Source organism: Dermochelys coriacea, chromosome 9 (assembly GCF_009764565.3).
Source record: "Dermochelys coriacea isolate rDerCor1 chromosome 9, rDerCor1.pri.v4, whole genome shotgun sequence".
NCBI classification, from domain to species: Eukaryota; Metazoa; Chordata; order Testudines; family Dermochelyidae; genus Dermochelys; species Dermochelys coriacea.
Window position 1 is genome coordinate 85,800,000 of NC_050076.1, and position 17,553 is coordinate 85,817,552.

A 17,553-nucleotide genomic window follows, 5' to 3' on the forward strand; every position below is an offset into this window, starting at 1 on the left:
TACTGAGATCTCCTCATAATCAGTGAAGTTTTCTTCCTATAGGAATATGTGTGTGAGGTCAATACATTTTACACCCAAAATCTAGACTGATATGTAACGGGGGGCATTGTGTTTGCACACACTAAAATCTTTTCAAAATGTTTATCTTCAGAGCATGGGGGGTTTATACTAAGAGTTGTAAAATCATATTAGTACACAGCCCCAGTTACTTATTGAGCTGGAAAACAGCCATGAGGTATCTAATTCTTCCCCCTGCTAATGCAAGATTGTTCCATAAACTCTGTGTCTAGTGTTTTATCTTGTCTAGTATTACAATAGATGGAATAAAAGTTGCACTCGGTTTTCAATTTTATGGGATTTACTGAAGTCCAGGGAGACTTGTGACCTCTCAGCAGTATTAGACTCCCAAATACCCTTATACAAAACTAAGGGGAAATAGGCTGTAATTTGTTTCCCTACATGATGTCTTTTCATACCTCACCCTTTCTCTCAGATCATTTGTCAAGGGTTTGCTGATCTCTTCTTATTAGTTAAAGGGGCTACAACAAGACGAACAAGAATGTTTGACCAAGCATGTAATGTCATGAGTCATGGGTTTAATTTAGTTCCAACAGATTTTCAGTATGACCTTGAAACCTTCTAACACAATAAACCTGACCAGGCCATGAGTATCAGAAAAGGGTGCCCGACAAATCCTAACAAACAATAACTTAATCAGTCCAGCAACGATCTGCGTGCGCTCCGTGGGTGTGGAAAGCCTGTTACAGAGCCAGCTTGGTTTACATTTCTACCTCTAAGAGAACTGAGCAGAACTGAAAGCTTTGCCTTACGGGGAAGCCCTATACAATTTGTTAGAAAATGGGAACCTTGCTATGGTTTTTAATTTTTAAACCATCCTATAGAATGTATTAGTGAAGTCTAGTGCTGTGATTGAATTCTATATGCTTACAACCCCTCACCCCCACCCCCAGACAGGATCCCATTCTCTATTAAATCTAAGTGCATAGAGCAATTTCTACAGACATTTAATAGGTTTCTGTTAAACTTTGACCATTGCCAGTTGCTGCCTAAAGATAGGCAGAATTTGTTTTCCCTTTTCTGGAAATGAAGGTATCGGGCATTTAAAGCTGAACCATCCTGTCCTGTGGCTCACCGTCCCCTGCAAGCTTGTGAATGGGCGGGGGGGGGACACTAGTCCCACGATCTGGGCGAGCGGCCCCTTTAAGCTCAGGGTGAAGTTTACTTGAGTAGAGAGGATCTTTTGAAGCTTCCTTGCACAGAGGGAGGGAGGGGAGAGGCTCTAAGATCCCTGCCATGGAAAGAGCTCGTTTTCCTGCCTCCCTCAGACAGCCCCGCCCCCACCCCCCAAATCAAACAAACTCCACCCCAAACTTTTGTCAATCACCACTTGTGTGCCAGGCAGAAGCGAGGGGGGGTGCAGAGAAAGGAGAGGGTGGGAGGGGAAGGCGGATCCCCGGGGCTCTGGCTACATTCCTGCTCCTGCAGGCAGCAGCCCCGCTGCCGGCGGCTCTGCGGGGGTGCAGGGCAGGATTCATTTAAGAGCATCCTCGGAGGCGCTGGGTCCAGCTCTAGCTCACCGGGCTCCCGGCTTTCGGCCCTTCACAGAGCAGCTGCAAGAGGAAGGAAAGTAGGTGGCAGAGGCCCCTCGTCTCTCTCTTCTCCCCCCCCCCCACCCCCCCCCCCCAGCAGGGCAACATCAGACCCTGGGCAGCTCTTCCCCTGGACTCTCCATCAGCTCTTGGCTTGTCCCCCCCTCCCACCCCTCATTTGGGGGGACGGGGGGGTTATAGGACCCAGAACTCCCCATCGCCACCGAGTGAAGCGGGGGGCCCGATGGCACCGGGGCTGTTTCTGAGTCACGGGGGGTGAGATCCCTGCCTCTCCGCCCCCTCCAGCCCAGCCAGAGCCCCCTCGCCTATTTCCAGGGGGAGCCACTTGAGCCTCCAGCGGCTGCTGCTGAAACTGACCAGCCCTCCGGCTTCTGCCTCCTGAGCAGGTTTGTTCCCGTCTCTGGCCTCCGCCCCGCAGCCAGGCGGGGGCCGTGGCGGGGGGCGGGAGGGGGGGGGGCGTTCAGGCGGCCGCAGGAGAATGGCTGGACTGAGGGAGAGCAGGGCGCTGTGGCTGGACCGACGCACCTACCGGCGCCCGCGGGTCCTCTCCGAACCCAAGCCCCGTTTGGGATCCCCCCACCTGGCTCCTCGCCGCTGATGCGAGGACCGGCTCGCTGGCCGCTTGGCCGGGGGCTGCGGCTCCGGTCTCCCGGCGGTGACATGCCCTCCGCTTTCCCCCTTTTCCGCCCGCCCCAGGGGGCTGGCTTCCCTGTGTCCCTGAGCCGGGCTGGATGGGGCTCACCGGCTAGGGGACTCGGCAAGCCGCCCCCCCCCCCCCTCTGCCCCAGGTGACCCCGCTACAGTTAGTCTTTGAACTCAACTTTCGTCCCGCTTGTGGGTGGGGGGCTGAGACCTCGGCGAACCGATACACAGTGTCCCATAGGAGTAATACGGGCTGTAACCATTAAAAGCCAGCACTCTGGCCAGGGCTGCATCAAACTAGCTTTTATTAAAATTGGCTGCCCTTGTAAGAAAACAAGCCTAATGCAGTGCCTAGGAAATCTCCCCCCCCCCCCCCCACCGTACTTTGTTGATGAGAAAACAACAATGTATGTTCTTAGTGGTACATTTTTATGTTACAAAAGGACAGCAAGCCCCTCCACCCGTGACTGACATTTCTTAAACGAATGTGCTCATTTCTTGCCATTTACATCTTGTGCTCACCCACTAGATGAAACTTCTGGGAGAAAGTTTAGCTGAAGATAGTTGGTGTCTAGTTGCCTGTGATGACATTGGTCATGGCACTGATCTTTAAAAATGTATTCAAATTTTCTTTGAACATTGCTGCTTCGTTTTAATAATATAAAGTGTGGACCCATGCTCTGTCATTTTTAGCTGTTAAATAGGATTTATTGGAAATCAAAAGACATGAAAATAGGTCTTTGCTTACTGCCTTGTTTCAGTCCTAGGTAATGCTAATTAACAATGGGGTTCTCACTGATGAATACCAATAATGGATAATAAAAAGGTTAATTTTAATAGCAATTAATTAGCTCAGCATATTTTCAACTGAGGCTATTGCTCAAAAATAAAGGGAATATGTTTATTGCTAAAAGTATCTGTACTTGGGTTTATTGTAACACTGAGTTTGAAATTAAAGAGATTAAAAATCCATCTAATTTCCATTATTAATTCCTCTATTTCATTGTACTATTTAACATTCCTTTAAGCAAGCTGGGGTTGAAAGAAATGACATTTTGAAATGGAAGCATTTCTGAGTTCTTTCCAGTCTAGCTAACAATCAAAGTGCTCCCAAGACTCCAAGAGGAGTAATGGTGCTCCATTTACAAATATTTTTTGCTCAAACAACCAGACAGCAGCCAAAAAAAGTCAGAGTATTTAAAATGCCCACATTTTGTCAGTTCTAGTGATCTAAGGCATGCTACTGTTGCTCTGAATTCTGGCATGTTATACTGAGACTAAATTGCAATTTTTTTCATTTTAAACAAGTTTTTTTTAAAGTATTTGTCTTAGAAAATGTCCTATGAGATCTGAACACATTGAGGGGAAAAATGATAATGAACTTTTATTCCTAAAATGAAATTTTATTTCTTGTTCCCAAGAAGAACTTTAAATTCTATTTTGCTATTGTGTAAAGAGCACCCTTTAAAAGTTACATTATGCTTTTGAATATTCTCAGATGCATTTTAAATTATTTAGAATGAGGCTATACAGTACCAGCCAGAGGTCAATGATGAGTAGACAGAGTGGTTGTACTGTTTTGAATGGGGAGGGTAGCTGGTCATGCTTCTGGTGTTGTTTTGGGGACTGGGAGTGGAAGAAATAGCATAAGAGAGAAAAACATACATAATAGATCAAATCATCCATATTATCAGCCCCTTGTTATAGAATCCCGAGTCAGAAAGAATAGATGTTTAAAAAGTGTTATTGATCAGTACATGACTTAAAATGATTACTTTGTAGCTTGTATAAGCATTTTGTTTAGTTTCTTTAAGGAGAATTTGAAAAACAGTATTTTAAGATGAACTTGGATTGTTTTTTCTCAGTGCTTCTCCATTCCTCTAAATTGTCCTTAATTTTTTAATTTACATGTATAGTAAATATTTCTGCTTTGAAAATGCATCACTGAAACCTTGTGAAATCTGGGTCCAGCATTCAATTTTTGATAAGTCATCTGAAGATAACTTATCTAAAGAGGTCAAATGACTTGAACATATTTTTAAAAGTTTATATAATTGTTTAAATCGCCAATAGTGAATTATTTTTCAAACTTTCATAAGGAAAACCAAGACTGAGATTGTTTAAAAAAACCCACATGAATAATGCTGTAAATTATTCCCAGCCATCCTTTTAATGGGACAATAATTTTCTTTATTATGGTTCACATGTTTATTAATTTATTGTTCCAGATTGGATTTAAAAAAAAAAGTCCCATGTTAATTACAATTTGATCAGTTTCCTCTTTTCACTCTAAAGGAGACTGACTGTCTTGAAAAAGTCAGACAAAAGGCAAATAGAATTTGCATTCTAGCACCAGGAGTGCAGCTTTCAGGGCCAGGCATACTTGATGACTATGCTCCATGCTAACAGGGTGTTGATATTAAAGAGCTGCCTGAATAAAGACTGGCATGTCATTTGCATATTGTACCTTCAGCATAAAACTGCAGAATGCAGGGGTTATTAAAACAGGTTTCAAGGTAATGGTGAGAGTTAACTCCTGAACAATCAATTTTATGGAGTCCCAAAATAAGAGGAGATGGGGGATGAATTAATTAGAGGTGAAATCCTGAACCTACTGAAATAAATGGGAATGCACATTAAAGGGTTAACATATATTCAAGGTTCAGATTACTCTTACCATGGCAAAGCTGAGGCATTACAACCAACATTCATACTTCCTTCTTTACATACAAAAGATCTGATTCTGTCCATGGAAAAGCTTCTAAACAAACTTCTCTTGTGAAAGAGGGTTTTAAGTATTTAGACTGCTTACACTTTGCAAGTTCTTTGCTTTGCAATCAGAGAAGGACTTCATAAGATATAATACCCACTTTTCACCTTTTATGAATGTGATCCCTTTTCCAAAAATGAAGCAATTTAATCTCAAGCCTAAAATGTTTCCACTAAACAAAGATCTGTACAGACTTTTTTTGCTGTTGTTTTGTTTTGTCTTGTCTTGTTTTCTGGCAGCTGTCGATTTTTACATGTTGGTTGAAATCATATTGGAGACCTTCATCTTAAGTAGTCCCAGAGGATTTCAGTCTTAAGTCTTTTCACATTTTCTTCCCAGCAGCTCAACATTCTGCCCTTTGAAGGATTTTTCTTTCCTTTTTGCTGGCAAAGATGAGGAAAAAATGGAGACTGGAGGACTTTCGATTTATCTTTTCCTGTGTGCTCTGGCTCCTTTTCATAGATGGAGGTAAATCGGAACAAGTAAAACGTAAGTAAACTTCAAAAGAATAATGCATCTATCATATTAAACTAAATGTGTGTTTTCCTGTTGTCTATCAATTGTGTGTGTCAAATAAAATTTTTATATGTAATAGAACTTTAACAATGGTTTTGCATTAAAATGAGCCTAACACAGAAAAAATGTGTCTGCTTGTTTTCATTTAGTAAAATCAAATAAAAATAAATTGTGGTCTATTTCCCTAAAACTGTACAGTTTTCATCACATCATAAAGAACATAACACACCAAGCTGCCAGATCTGTTTTACTTCAAATGTCCTGCATACAGAGTGTGCTTAATTGCATTTCAATGACCTCTATAAACATCTGACAGATTATCTGGATTTTGTCCCATCCATAAGTCTATTGTGCTGAGGTTTTCAGCTAGTGTAAACCTCCTCCAAGGCAGATCTGTTGTGTTCCAAAAACCGAATATGAACGGGGTTAGAGATGAAATAGTCTTTGAGAAAATTAAGGATCCAGGCTCTATCAAAAACTTGGTGCGATATATTGAAAGGACCATAAACAAGACAAAGGAAATATTTCTAGAAATCCAATGATCCATGGGAGATGTTAACACATTTCAGAAAGAGTGACTGACAGCAGAAGGAGTAACTAACAGCACACTCCAGTATCTATAGGAAGACTATGGTCTTGCTAGGAGACACCTAGTGCCTTTCTCTACCTGCACGTGCAGCTCTTTTGGCCTGTGTCTGAGCTCAGTGCTTGCACTTCAAGGAGTAGTCACAGACAGAGTGTCAAATCTTTCAAACCCAGCTTCTTGTCCTAAGCAAGGGGATGCAGCAAAAAATAAACTGAATTGGTCCAAAGAAGGCATTCTCTGCTCTCCTGAGCTTATTCACAAGAAAGAACTGTGCAAATTAGCCTTGCCCAGAGCAGAGAATGCCCAGGAAAATTCAACAACTTCCAGTTGCAACTTCAGCTCATTACTTTTTCGGACACTAAGCGTCATTCACCATGCAGCTGTCTGAAGTGAAAGCAGATCACTTTACACATGCTACCAGTAATCCCTACATCTTGCTACCTGCTTTTAGCAGACTGCATGCTAAGGACATTCCACTCTCATTCTAAACATTTGGGAGACAAGTATTTGTGTGTTGTTACAAGATGTGTTTTTAAGAAGGGTGATAATTTATCATGAGGCTTGACATTAACATTTACCAAAGCAGCATCACATAAGTAGATAGCTAAATTATACCCGTTGTGTTTGCTGTTAGTTTCAAGTGGAAAACTATACTTGTAAAATTAGAGGCCTTTGCTGAGAAATAGGCCTCTAAAGATATCCTGCACACTGCTGCATAGATAAGATCAAGACAGTATCAAATAACATGACATGCTCCTGTTTGATCTGGTTCTTAAACTATGGAAATATAGAACATGCACATTTCCTCATTCTGTCCTTCAACACTTCTGCTGTCCTGAGCAGAGACTGCTGCCATGCCTTTGAGATGGGAACATTTTATTTACTATGAATTAGGCTGAGGGACTAAGCGCTTTCATTTGTGACTTACAAAAGGATTTGAACCCAAGTCTCTAGGATGTGAAAGGCTAGTGAATCAACCCAGTCTGAAACCTACCACATCGGAAACCTGGTGGGTTTCTTGGCTAGAAACTGGTATCCAATATGAAGGCATTCATTTTTAAATTGGGATCTCAAAGAAAAGGAAAAAGTAGAATTCTTTACGAACTTCTTTGCACTTTAAACAAACACAGCTACCTGAGGTTTACATAGAGTCCTAATTGAGATACTAGAGCTACCACTGCTTTCCTGCATTGAAAGGGATTATTAATTCATAGCTCTTTCTATTCCATATTATTTTAACAGATTCAGAGACATACTGTGTGTTTCAAGATAAGAAGTACCGTGTAGGAGAAAGATGGCATCCCTACCTAGAACCCTATGGACTCGTTTACTGTGTTAACTGTCTTTGCTCAGAGGTAGGTCAATTCAGATTTAGCTCTTGTGACTCCTTGTATGTTCTTAACTGAGTACAAGTCCTTACATTGCATTTACATGGCAGTGGGGCCCAATCCTGCTCTCCTATAGTGTCCAGATCCCATTGGCTTCCACAGCAACTGCAGAGCGAAAAGGTATTCCACAGCTGGGATCCCCTGCCTCAACAGAGAAGGGTAATATTGGCAAAAATACATAGATCATGCATGCCTTTTACAGTGATGGAACAGGCAAGAGACTCCTTAACTAGGCATCAGCCTTACATATTCTTTGCATTAAATCTTGACTAATATTAATCCTCCATCCACATATGGTCCTCACCGTTTTGGATGGAAGATTAGACTGAACCCAAGATTGTGTTGAGATCTAAATGCAACACCAACCTCTCCAATAAGGCATTCCCACAGTAAGGAAATCTCCTCCCTCAGAGCACTGGGGGAATTAGGCTGGGATGCCACAACTTATAAAAATCTAGGAAAAGGCAGGGAGAATGAAGGAGGAGAAAAGAAGAGGTTGGGGAGTTGGGAGAATTGGCTTTGACATGAAAGGATGAGCCCTTCTGGGCATGATTAGGCTCCCTTCATTTGGTGATTGATGTTTAGATACCACAGTGATAGACCCCTTAGCAACATGACAGATAGCTGGGGTGGGGGAGAGGAGTATATCAGAGGGCAGAATTTGTCCCTTAAAGTGCTTTATAGTCATTTTAAAACACAAAACCCACCATGGTTCAGGGATTTGAATCACTACCATGTGACACTCCAGATGTTATGTTTGGTCTGCTATCTTTAGTGCTCAAATTCTTTTTGACCATTTATCCCCCTGCAAGTATAAAACACTGGACCCTGTGCAGCACTTATCCTAAAGAATCTGCTACTTCACTTTCATGCACACATACAAACAGTAGCACACAAGCTTGGCAGTGGTGCATATCTTCTCCTTCTGCTGCTCAGAAATATACCGAAAAGGGGGGAAAGTCTCTTTTTTAAAGTTATAGGGTTTCAGGGCATGATCAGGTCCCCTTCAGTTGGTGATTGATGTTTAAATACCACAGTGATAGACCCCTTGGCAACATGACAGCTTGGGGGGCATATCGGAGGGCAGAATTTCTCCCTGAGTGCTCTACAAGGACTATACAGAAAACCCACCATGATTCAGGGATTTGAATCACTAACACATGTAACACTCCAGAGTTTTAAAGTTATGAGGATTTTCCATTCACTTTTGCTAACCCTCCATGAACGTTTAAAAATCCTTCTGAATCAATGAATTGTAAAATGCTCATTAAACTGCTTAAAGGGTGGTGCCCGATTGTGGGGATTGGGGGAAATTAATTTGAGACTTTAGGTGTCTGAAGAGAAATCATCAATCAGTGATTTTTAGAAAGAAATTAGACAAGCTGGAGGAAAAGGAAATCATGTGGAATGCAAACAGCATATGAGCCTCATAGGTATTAACATTAAAGGAGAACTGCCATGTTCCATGCAAACCCATTCATCATAAGATGCATGTGGGGAAAATCCTGTTTCCACAACCACACATGGATTGAATGACAACAGAACTTGTGCAAAGGGATATGGGAGGGTGGAAGTAGGCTAGAAGACCATGTCCACTCTATGAAGGAGGCTACGCACAATCTTTCATGAGGCTGTTACAACATTCCATGACATAGAGGGCAGCTGTACCACCAAGCAGAGCCCAGAAGTGGCTCCCTGCATCTTAGTGGATCCAGGACTACATGGATCCACCAGCCAATTTCCTCCTCCCCCTCTTTGCAGAGATGCAAAAGTAGCTGTCGAGTGGAAGCTCAGCCACTCTGCAGCCTGGACGGGAGGATTTCCTGTGGACATCCCCAGTGCTCATCCATTTACTCCAGCTTCATGCTTGGACAAAGATTTAGCTCAAAGAAATGCTACCTGAATGTTGACCTATAGTGAGAAGGCTCTTATTTTAAGAGGGAAAGTACAGCAGTAAATTAATAGTAATTGGTATTTCATGTGTTACAGTGATTGCATGTTCCTGTTTAAAAGTAAAAGCTTACGGGTTCAAAGTAAAGCAGAGTACCTAAAGAGAACTCATTATCTCCCACAAGGCAGGGACAGGTAGAGTTAGAATTGCACAGAGACTGTTAGGTTCAGTTAAGCGAAGTGTTTATAAACTGCCAGATCATTATTCTACTCTGAAAAGTGACTCTATAAACAGGGCACCTTCTTACTCAATAGAGCTGCTCCCTGTGTGTGTGTTCAGAGTTAAATCAGCAGCCGTCAGTGTCTAAAAAGTGTACTACTTTTTAAGCAGTGCAGACACAGCTAAGAAAGAGGGAGCCGAATTTTATTATTCCTTGTTTATCATAATCAGAATTGCTTACTACGTTCTAATCAGTTACAACAGTGTAAACCCACTGAAGGCAATAGCGTCGCTGAGGATAGCACTTGGCCTGCGAAACATATTATGTTAATGATGCACAAGAAGGAAAGAATCTAGCTTGGTTTTCAGAGCTCAGGTTGAGTTTGCATGGCTGGTAATTCAAAAAAAAAAAAACCCACCATTTTGGGTCAATTTTTTGTTGATGTAAATAGGCAAAACGCTCCATTGAAGCCAATGGAGGTAGGCCCATCTACATCAGGAGAGAATTTAACATTTATACTGCAGCAATGCCTCTGAACCAATCGGTGTGGGGTCCCATCATGCAAGGCACTGTGCAGACCTATAGTAAAATGACAGTCGCTGTGCCCTAAAGAGTTTACAACAAAAAGACTGGCCTGTTTTTTGCAACCCCAGCACATCCAATCTGGAATTATTGAGACACAAAGTTTTAGAGTCATTTTTCAGAGTGGAATTGCACTTTATGATGATGACAAGGAATGCTTCTGTATAGTGATGGGACTATATCAAGGCATTCTAATGCATGTGTTGGAGCCCAATCGAATGGAAACTGATTGGCTGGACCAGTCTCATAGTATTCTGATGGCCCATGTGAAGTTTAAATGGATTTATTTCACACTACACCAGAAACTACAATCATTCATAAACATAGCACAGCATCAATGTTCATGTTGAAGAGTCTTTCTTATTTACAAACATTAACAGCTTTCATAGCTAAATTAAGGGTATGAATTAGGGATGGGAAGTGGAAATCTAAAATAGATAGTATTTTCTTGTGTAACGTGGATAGTCTTTTCTGGTATAACATAGATGATTTATAGACATTGGAGACTGAATATTCCCTGTGCTTTAATTTTAAATCAAACCTAGATATGGTCAAACAGAATATTACATTAATTATGAATAATGAACCCTATTCCCAAATCCTGCTCATATTTCTTAGAAAAATAACTATTTACCAACTGATTTTCTTTGCCTATTGGGAAATCAATACAATGAGAACAGAGGACTCTCTGCAGATTTAGTGGAAGAATTAAAAATTACAGCCTCTATGATCTCTTTGGCTCTCAAATGAATCCTCAATAGGAGGTGCCTCAGAGACCTATCATTCATCATATATTCCTTCGCCTTGGAAAAGCGGTTTCTAATTATAATTTGGCTCAAAAGACACTTGAATACACAAATGAAAATTGTTGAGATCCCATTTCTAGATGCTTCCTTTGATTTGAAACAATCTATGCTATTTTGTGGATTTATTCCACATTCTAATTTCAGTTACTACAGTGTAAATCTGCAATCAGTGGAGTTACCCCAGGCTTACACTGTTGTAACTGAGATCAGAATCTGGTCCATAACAGTCTTCACCATAATATCTAGATGCAGAATAGAGGGCACAATACCCAATCCATGCATTTAATTGTTGCATTCCTTCCCCAGAATGGGAACGTATTATGCAGCAGAATAAGATGTCCAAGCCTACACTGCCCTACTCCAGTGCATGTGCCACAGCTGTGCTGCCCACGGTGTCCAGGTAATGAACATTTATAGAACCATAATTTGCTCTTGAATGTACTCTATTATTCTAGGCTATAGGAAGCAGGGTATTTCCATGACTAGGAAACTGATGAAAAGCTTTCATGCAGAAAACCCCAGTATACACTCCTTTTATAATAGGAGGGAGACTTGTTCTATGTTATAATGAGCCCTAGTATTTCCTACAGTGGTTTCTTCTGGGATTTCTTTGTAATGCTTAGCACGACAGTGGTGCTAAGATTTATTTTTTAAAATGGTCACTTACAGATTGTGCAGCATTACTAAATAGTTGTTCCATAATGCTAGGACCAATGTGCAATTGTATAACATCACTGTAAATTGGAGTCCTACATCTCATATCCTAGTATAGCTTGTAATTAAGGACTGCTATAAATCACAGAAGCAGAGCTGTTGACATTTATGACGATATAAATCTGATTAGTTACTGTATAGTAAATTCTTGCAGACTGTACATTTATTAGACATTCATTGTTAAGAGCCACTGTATGAAGGAGGTTACGCAGAACCTTTCATGAGGCTGTTACAACATTCCTGACATGGCCTAAAGGCTGGTAGGTTTGACTGGATTTTTCCCCTAAGCTTGTCTCTTAATGGTACCCCTCGTTTCCAGCTATAAAAGGCTATTTATGCAGCACTGTAGAAGGGTGTTTATTTGGCTCTCTCCAGAGAAAGTTTTGTTGTCTGAGGAAAGAACCATTCCACTACTGAAACATGTGAGCAGAGGGTGGTATGTGAGAGGAGGGCTGTGAACTTGGGCATCAGTCTGCTACTCATTAGGGCTAGGAGAATATTTGAAGTGCCTGCCACAATGCAAGCATGACACACTGAGCCGTGTGTTATGTTCGCCCTCTGTGCCAAACATGGGCGGTGGGTATCAAAGGCCAGGGGACGCTAAGCTTCGCCTATCCCAGGCCTATGGCCATGCTCATGCTCTGTCCCAAGGCTCTGCCCTCGCTCCTCCTCTCCCCCGAAGCTGCTGGGGGCTCAGCTCAGTTTGGGTCTCGGGCCAGTGGTGGCTCAGGCTGGTGGCCCATGGCAGCTGGGGTGGGGTCAGGCCAGGAGCCTGAGGAGCTCTAGCTGGGGCTCCTCCAGCCGCAGGGAGGCAGGTTTAGGGCTCCTCCGGCCATGGGGGCTTGGGGCTCCAGCAGATGGGGGGGTGCTTGGGCAGAAGGGGTGGGGTCGGGGGGCTAGCCTCCCCAAAAGGGGGGTTCACCGCCACACATGGTGCCCAGAGGATACGAGTCTGTTATAGCTCTCAGCTAGGGAGCATGGCTCCAATAGCAGCTCATGGTTTTAGCTCTGGAGGTCCCTGGCTCAATCCTTTGCATCAGTCAAGATTGCAGCTGTCACACACAAACTCAGCTGATTAATTTGGCTGAATCTATCTCCTAATCTCTCCTGCTCAGCAATGCAGGGCTCCTCTCTCCAGGAAGTTTTCCAATACTCTGTCCTGGCTACATTTGTATCCCAAGCAACAAGGCTTTCAACACTCAATTTGTGAGATTACATTCCACCGTGTAATAGATTTTGGGTCCTCACTAATGAGGCCGTGCAACAGGCCTTACCTGAATACCCGCAAGCAGAAAGTTGAAGTCCTGACATAGAACTCCCCGGGTGCACAAAGGTGGAGTAATGACAGCAGGGCTGCAGGCACTCAGGAGTAAATCAGGAAACTAACAGCAGCCACCTGGTAGTCAGAGGGGGAGGAGCCTCTAGGGAGGCAGGACTCCATGGTCAGTTGCTAGGGTGAAGCACACACAGATTTTTTTGATTGCTTTCCTGCAACGACATGTGCATCCTAAACCTCAAGGATCCAGCCTTGGGGAGAAAAACTTGCATGGAGACAGCACTCTTACTGTTAGCTGCTGCTGCAGGTTGTAGTTCGGTTGTTTCCTACAATGATGGGAAACTCCAGTGATTACTTTATTTTTTTTTTATTAACCAAACGCAAGTAGAGAATTATCCACCAAAAAAACCCAATCACAGATGAATAGAAAACAAAAGCACAAATCACATGTGTAGGACTAAGATCAGGGCAGGCAACATGAAGCCCTTGGCAGATGAGGGAATTATTCTGTTTCTTACTGGACCTCAGTCAATAATTATCATTTCTAAACCTCAGTGGGGTTCTGATCACATGGCCACATAGTGTTCTCAAGCCAGTTCTTTCTTCAGTGGCCTCTTCGCTCACAGAGGTGCATCTGACACTTGGTGCCTGTTTCTCCTGTTCCTGGTGATTTTCACTGTCAGCATAAAAAAAAAAGTACAAATCGGTAGCCTTCTGGAGGTCCTCAAGAGATGGAAAGACAGTCATCCTTCTCCTTAGCTGCGTTTAGATGTCATGTTCCTCTCTAGGAATGACCCGCTGCCATGTTTATTACACATAACCTTGGTGTGGACTGTTACGTTATCAGGTTGCCAGCCACTTTTTGTTTGTCTCCTCACTTGCAAATGAAGGTAATTGTTTTGCATTCTTTTGGTATTTCTCTTCTTCTAGTGTCCTGGTGCACAGCTCTTTTAGGGGGCAGACAGTGTATTTGTTAAGTTTTCACAGTGCCTAGCACAATGGGCATTGGCCCTTTGGTGCTACCATAATGAATACTAAATACTTCAGAGTTATCTGGCTCTAAAACTTTTTCTGTAAACTGGTGATCTCAATAAAGTTCTGAGAAAGTGTGTTGCAATATTCTAGCAATGCTAAGTATGGAGAACTCCCAGGGCTCTTATCAAAACAAGTGTAGTTGTTTATATTGACTTTTGCTACCATAGCAAGTGTTTGACATGGTGTACTCGAACTGAGAGATCAAAAATTGCCAGAAAGAGCCACTCGTGAATTATGGGCCATTATCTCTTCTTAACTCATTTAGAATCCCATTGCAATCAAACTGTAATATACAGTGAGTTATCACATTGCTAATTGATGTGTTGGGCAACAGTTCATTCAAAAAAATGTGAACAGTCATCCACCAGTGAGTAATCTTTTCACTTTTAATTCAAATAGATCTGCACCAACCTTGGACCAAGGGTGATCTCTCATGTGGTTTCAGTGATTCTTTTGCATTCTGCCTCCTGCATTGACTGTAGAATTCAAAGCTGGATGCCTTATCTTCAGTAATAGCATTCATGACTGACAAGAATAGGAAAGTCAGGCACTAGAGCTGTAGCTCACGAAAGCTTATGCTCTAATAAATTTGTTAGTCTCTAAGGTGCCACAAGTACTCCTTTTCTTTTTACTTCTCAATCCAGATTATGCACTCATGATGTGTGGTAATATGATACAATGTCCTTTGTGCAGAATCCCATGATATACAGGAATTTCATCTCTATGGTCCAAATAAATCTTGTTACTTGAAAGTGTTGGAACTTTTGCCATTGGCCATTCATTTGAATTACCATCTTAAATGTCTGTAAGATTCAATCATGTGTTTCTCATCAGAGCTTCCCAAACTGTATTTTGGAAATGGGTCGTACTTGAGTCATGTCACTTCAGACTCTTCCTCCCGCTGCTCCACAAGCACTGTATAGTGCCATCCCCCAAATACATGCCTCCTTATATAATGAACAGAGGTAATGCCAGGAGGCAAGAACTTTAATTGGAAACTGGTACTTCATAGCAACTCCAGGAGAGAGGCTGTTGAGGGGGATCCCTCTGAGGGAATTTAGCAAAGATCTCCCCCAGCCAGAGCATTATGGTCCCTGCTGACACCAAAAGGTGCAGTTTCTACCCCACACTCTCCCCTTGCCAAGGTGAATTTTACCAATTGTCAAATGCACATACATATGATGTATCTTCTAATTTTCTCCAATGTCTCCCAGCTGCTGCCATAGGTTCATGGCAAGTCTTTCCATAATCTTTTGATGTTTGTTGTCCTTTGAAGCTTAATCTTCATTTTCCTGGTAAATCCAGGGTCTGTGTCTTTCATACACAGAGATTAGTCTCCCTTTACAGCTCTGTGAACCATGTGCTTTATTACCTGAGTTAGATTATGCTGATACTACAAGGATCTTCCAGAAAGCTGAGATCACTTTTCAGCTGGTGCCACACAATGGAAATTTCTGTGGTCTGTGCATGTTCATGAGCCCAGGTACTGAAGGACAGATGTCCGCATCTAAAAAGGCATCAAAACAACTGGTACTCTTAAACTGGCAAACTAAAATGACTGAAGAATTAGCTTACAATGCGCCATGGAATCTGAATTCCTTACATGCACCTAAAGCTTGTCCATCCAGATCTGGACGGAGGTACTTTTGCCGGATGGGATAGCGGACCCTTGCACTGCAACTGTTTGATCAGGATGATTTCTGTTAATAATTAGAGAACTTCAGTCTGCAGGCCTGTCTGAATTGTATCATTCATGGAAACAAAGTGCCCTGATTAGTTTTTGAGGCAAGTAGATGAATCCCACAGTCATGACATTACTATGGACAACAACATTTATAAATGTAACTAAATTTAAAATATAAACTATACATTTTCTACATTGAGCAATGTGCCTGAGTCATTCCAATATGGAGCATTCAAAGTAAGTTTTAAGATGATAAAGTGAATACCAGGTGTCGCAAATTTACAATAGGAGTAAAAATGTACACTTCACTGTTTAGAAAGGTTTCAGAGTAGCAGCTGTGAGAAAGGGTTTCCGTATTCCACTTGCTGCTTTGATCTTCAGATATGTTTTGCTGGGTATTCCAACATATTGGCATGTGAATCAGTCCATCTGGCTCCATCATTTTTTAAGCTTACTGCCCAGATACACACACGGGCTTCCAGGAACTTTCATGATTAATAACACATTTATGCTCAGGCTCCTGTGGTGTTATGATTTTTCAGCATGTATCAAATTCAATCTGTTTCTTTTCTCATTTAATTTTTTATTCAGATATTAAAATAGCTGTAACAGAAAATGCAAGGCAGTGGTATACAAATACATAATCTAACACAAGAAGAGGTTTCTTGCAAGTCATATGTAGTCATATTAGAATGTCAGAGATTCAATCCTGCAAACTGCTGAGAGCTCTCACCTCTCATTGACTTGCATATTATGTATAAATATAGGGGCACGTGTATATTACAATGCATGTTGCATTGGATTAGAACAGGGGTTCTCAATCTGGTGGTCATGAAAAGCTTTCAGGGGCCATCACCACTCTGCACCTCCCATACTGTTAAATGGGAGGGGCCCAGTTATATCCTGGCTAGGAAGAATAGAGATGCAGGGAGTTACAGTCTAAAAAGTTTGAGAGCCACTGGATTAGAACACCACTTCCAAGAGTAAAGTACTTACCTGAGGAACATTGAAATCTAAACTGAGGGGGAAACAAATTAGGGGCCTAGAGCCTATTGAAGTCAAGGGGAGTTTTAATTAACTTTAATGGGAACAAGGTCAGGCCTACATAGAGAGGTTAGGAAGAAAGAGGGGGAAACAGGAAATAGTAATAGCAAAGCTGCTGACCTACCATCAAACTGACACTGCTGGTGCAAGGGTGGTTGGTTTCTCCCATATAGAATGTACCTTTATTGACTGACAATGCTCTGTATGAAATTGCAGTAGGAATAAATCTCAATTTCTTAGCTCCTTCCTTGAAGATTTCAAGTGGACTAGAAGAAAAATACTCTGCACCAAATTCTTTATGAACCCATCAAAAAGAGTACAGGATCTTCTCTATGAAGAAACAAACCTGTGTCAGTAACATGGATCCAAACACCGAGAACTTTGTGGGAATTTGATTTGGATCCAAAATTCATGGCTTGCTTTTGAAACCCCAGATCCAAACAACCCCAGTCTGCGTGGCAGTCTAGATCTAGACCTGCAATTTGCACTGCGTATCCCCTGCTAGCAATGAGTTTTTCAGGTTTAACTCACCAAGATGAAGAGTAGAATATACCCAATTCTAAAGGAACTTTATCACTAGGAGTTCTTATATCTCCCATGTAACTAGACTGTCTACACTTACCATGGATCGACGCTGCTGCGATCGATCCACCGGGGGTCGATTTAGCGGGTCTAGTGAAAATCCGCTAAATTGGCCGCAGATCGCTCTCCCGTCGACTCCGGAACTCCACTGGAACGAGAAGCATAAGGTAAGTCAACGGGGGAGTT

General features: G+C 42.2%; 1 protein-coding gene across 4 annotated transcripts in view; it reads left to right on the forward strand.

Moving 5' to 3' along the window:
• The first annotated feature begins 1,435 nt into the window (after positions 1–1,435).
• CHRDL1 (chordin like 1) overlaps positions 1,436–17,553 on the forward strand; it is a 59,475-nt gene continuing 43,357 nt past the window's right edge. The window contains exons 1-4 of one of the 4 annotated variants that reach the window (XM_043492465.1): positions 1,436–2,017; positions 5,386–5,532; positions 7,388–7,500; positions 11,339–11,432. In XM_043492465.1, coding sequence (XP_043348400.1) covers positions 5,436–5,532; positions 7,388–7,500; positions 11,339–11,432 — 304 coding nt within the window. In that variant the 5' untranslated portion in view covers positions 1,436–2,017; positions 5,386–5,435. Of the gene's footprint in view, positions 2,018–5,382; positions 5,533–7,387; positions 7,501–11,338; positions 11,433–17,553 lie in introns of all 4 variants that reach the window. The other 3 variants (XM_038416712.2, XM_038416713.2, XM_038416714.2) reach the window with 3 other exon arrangements.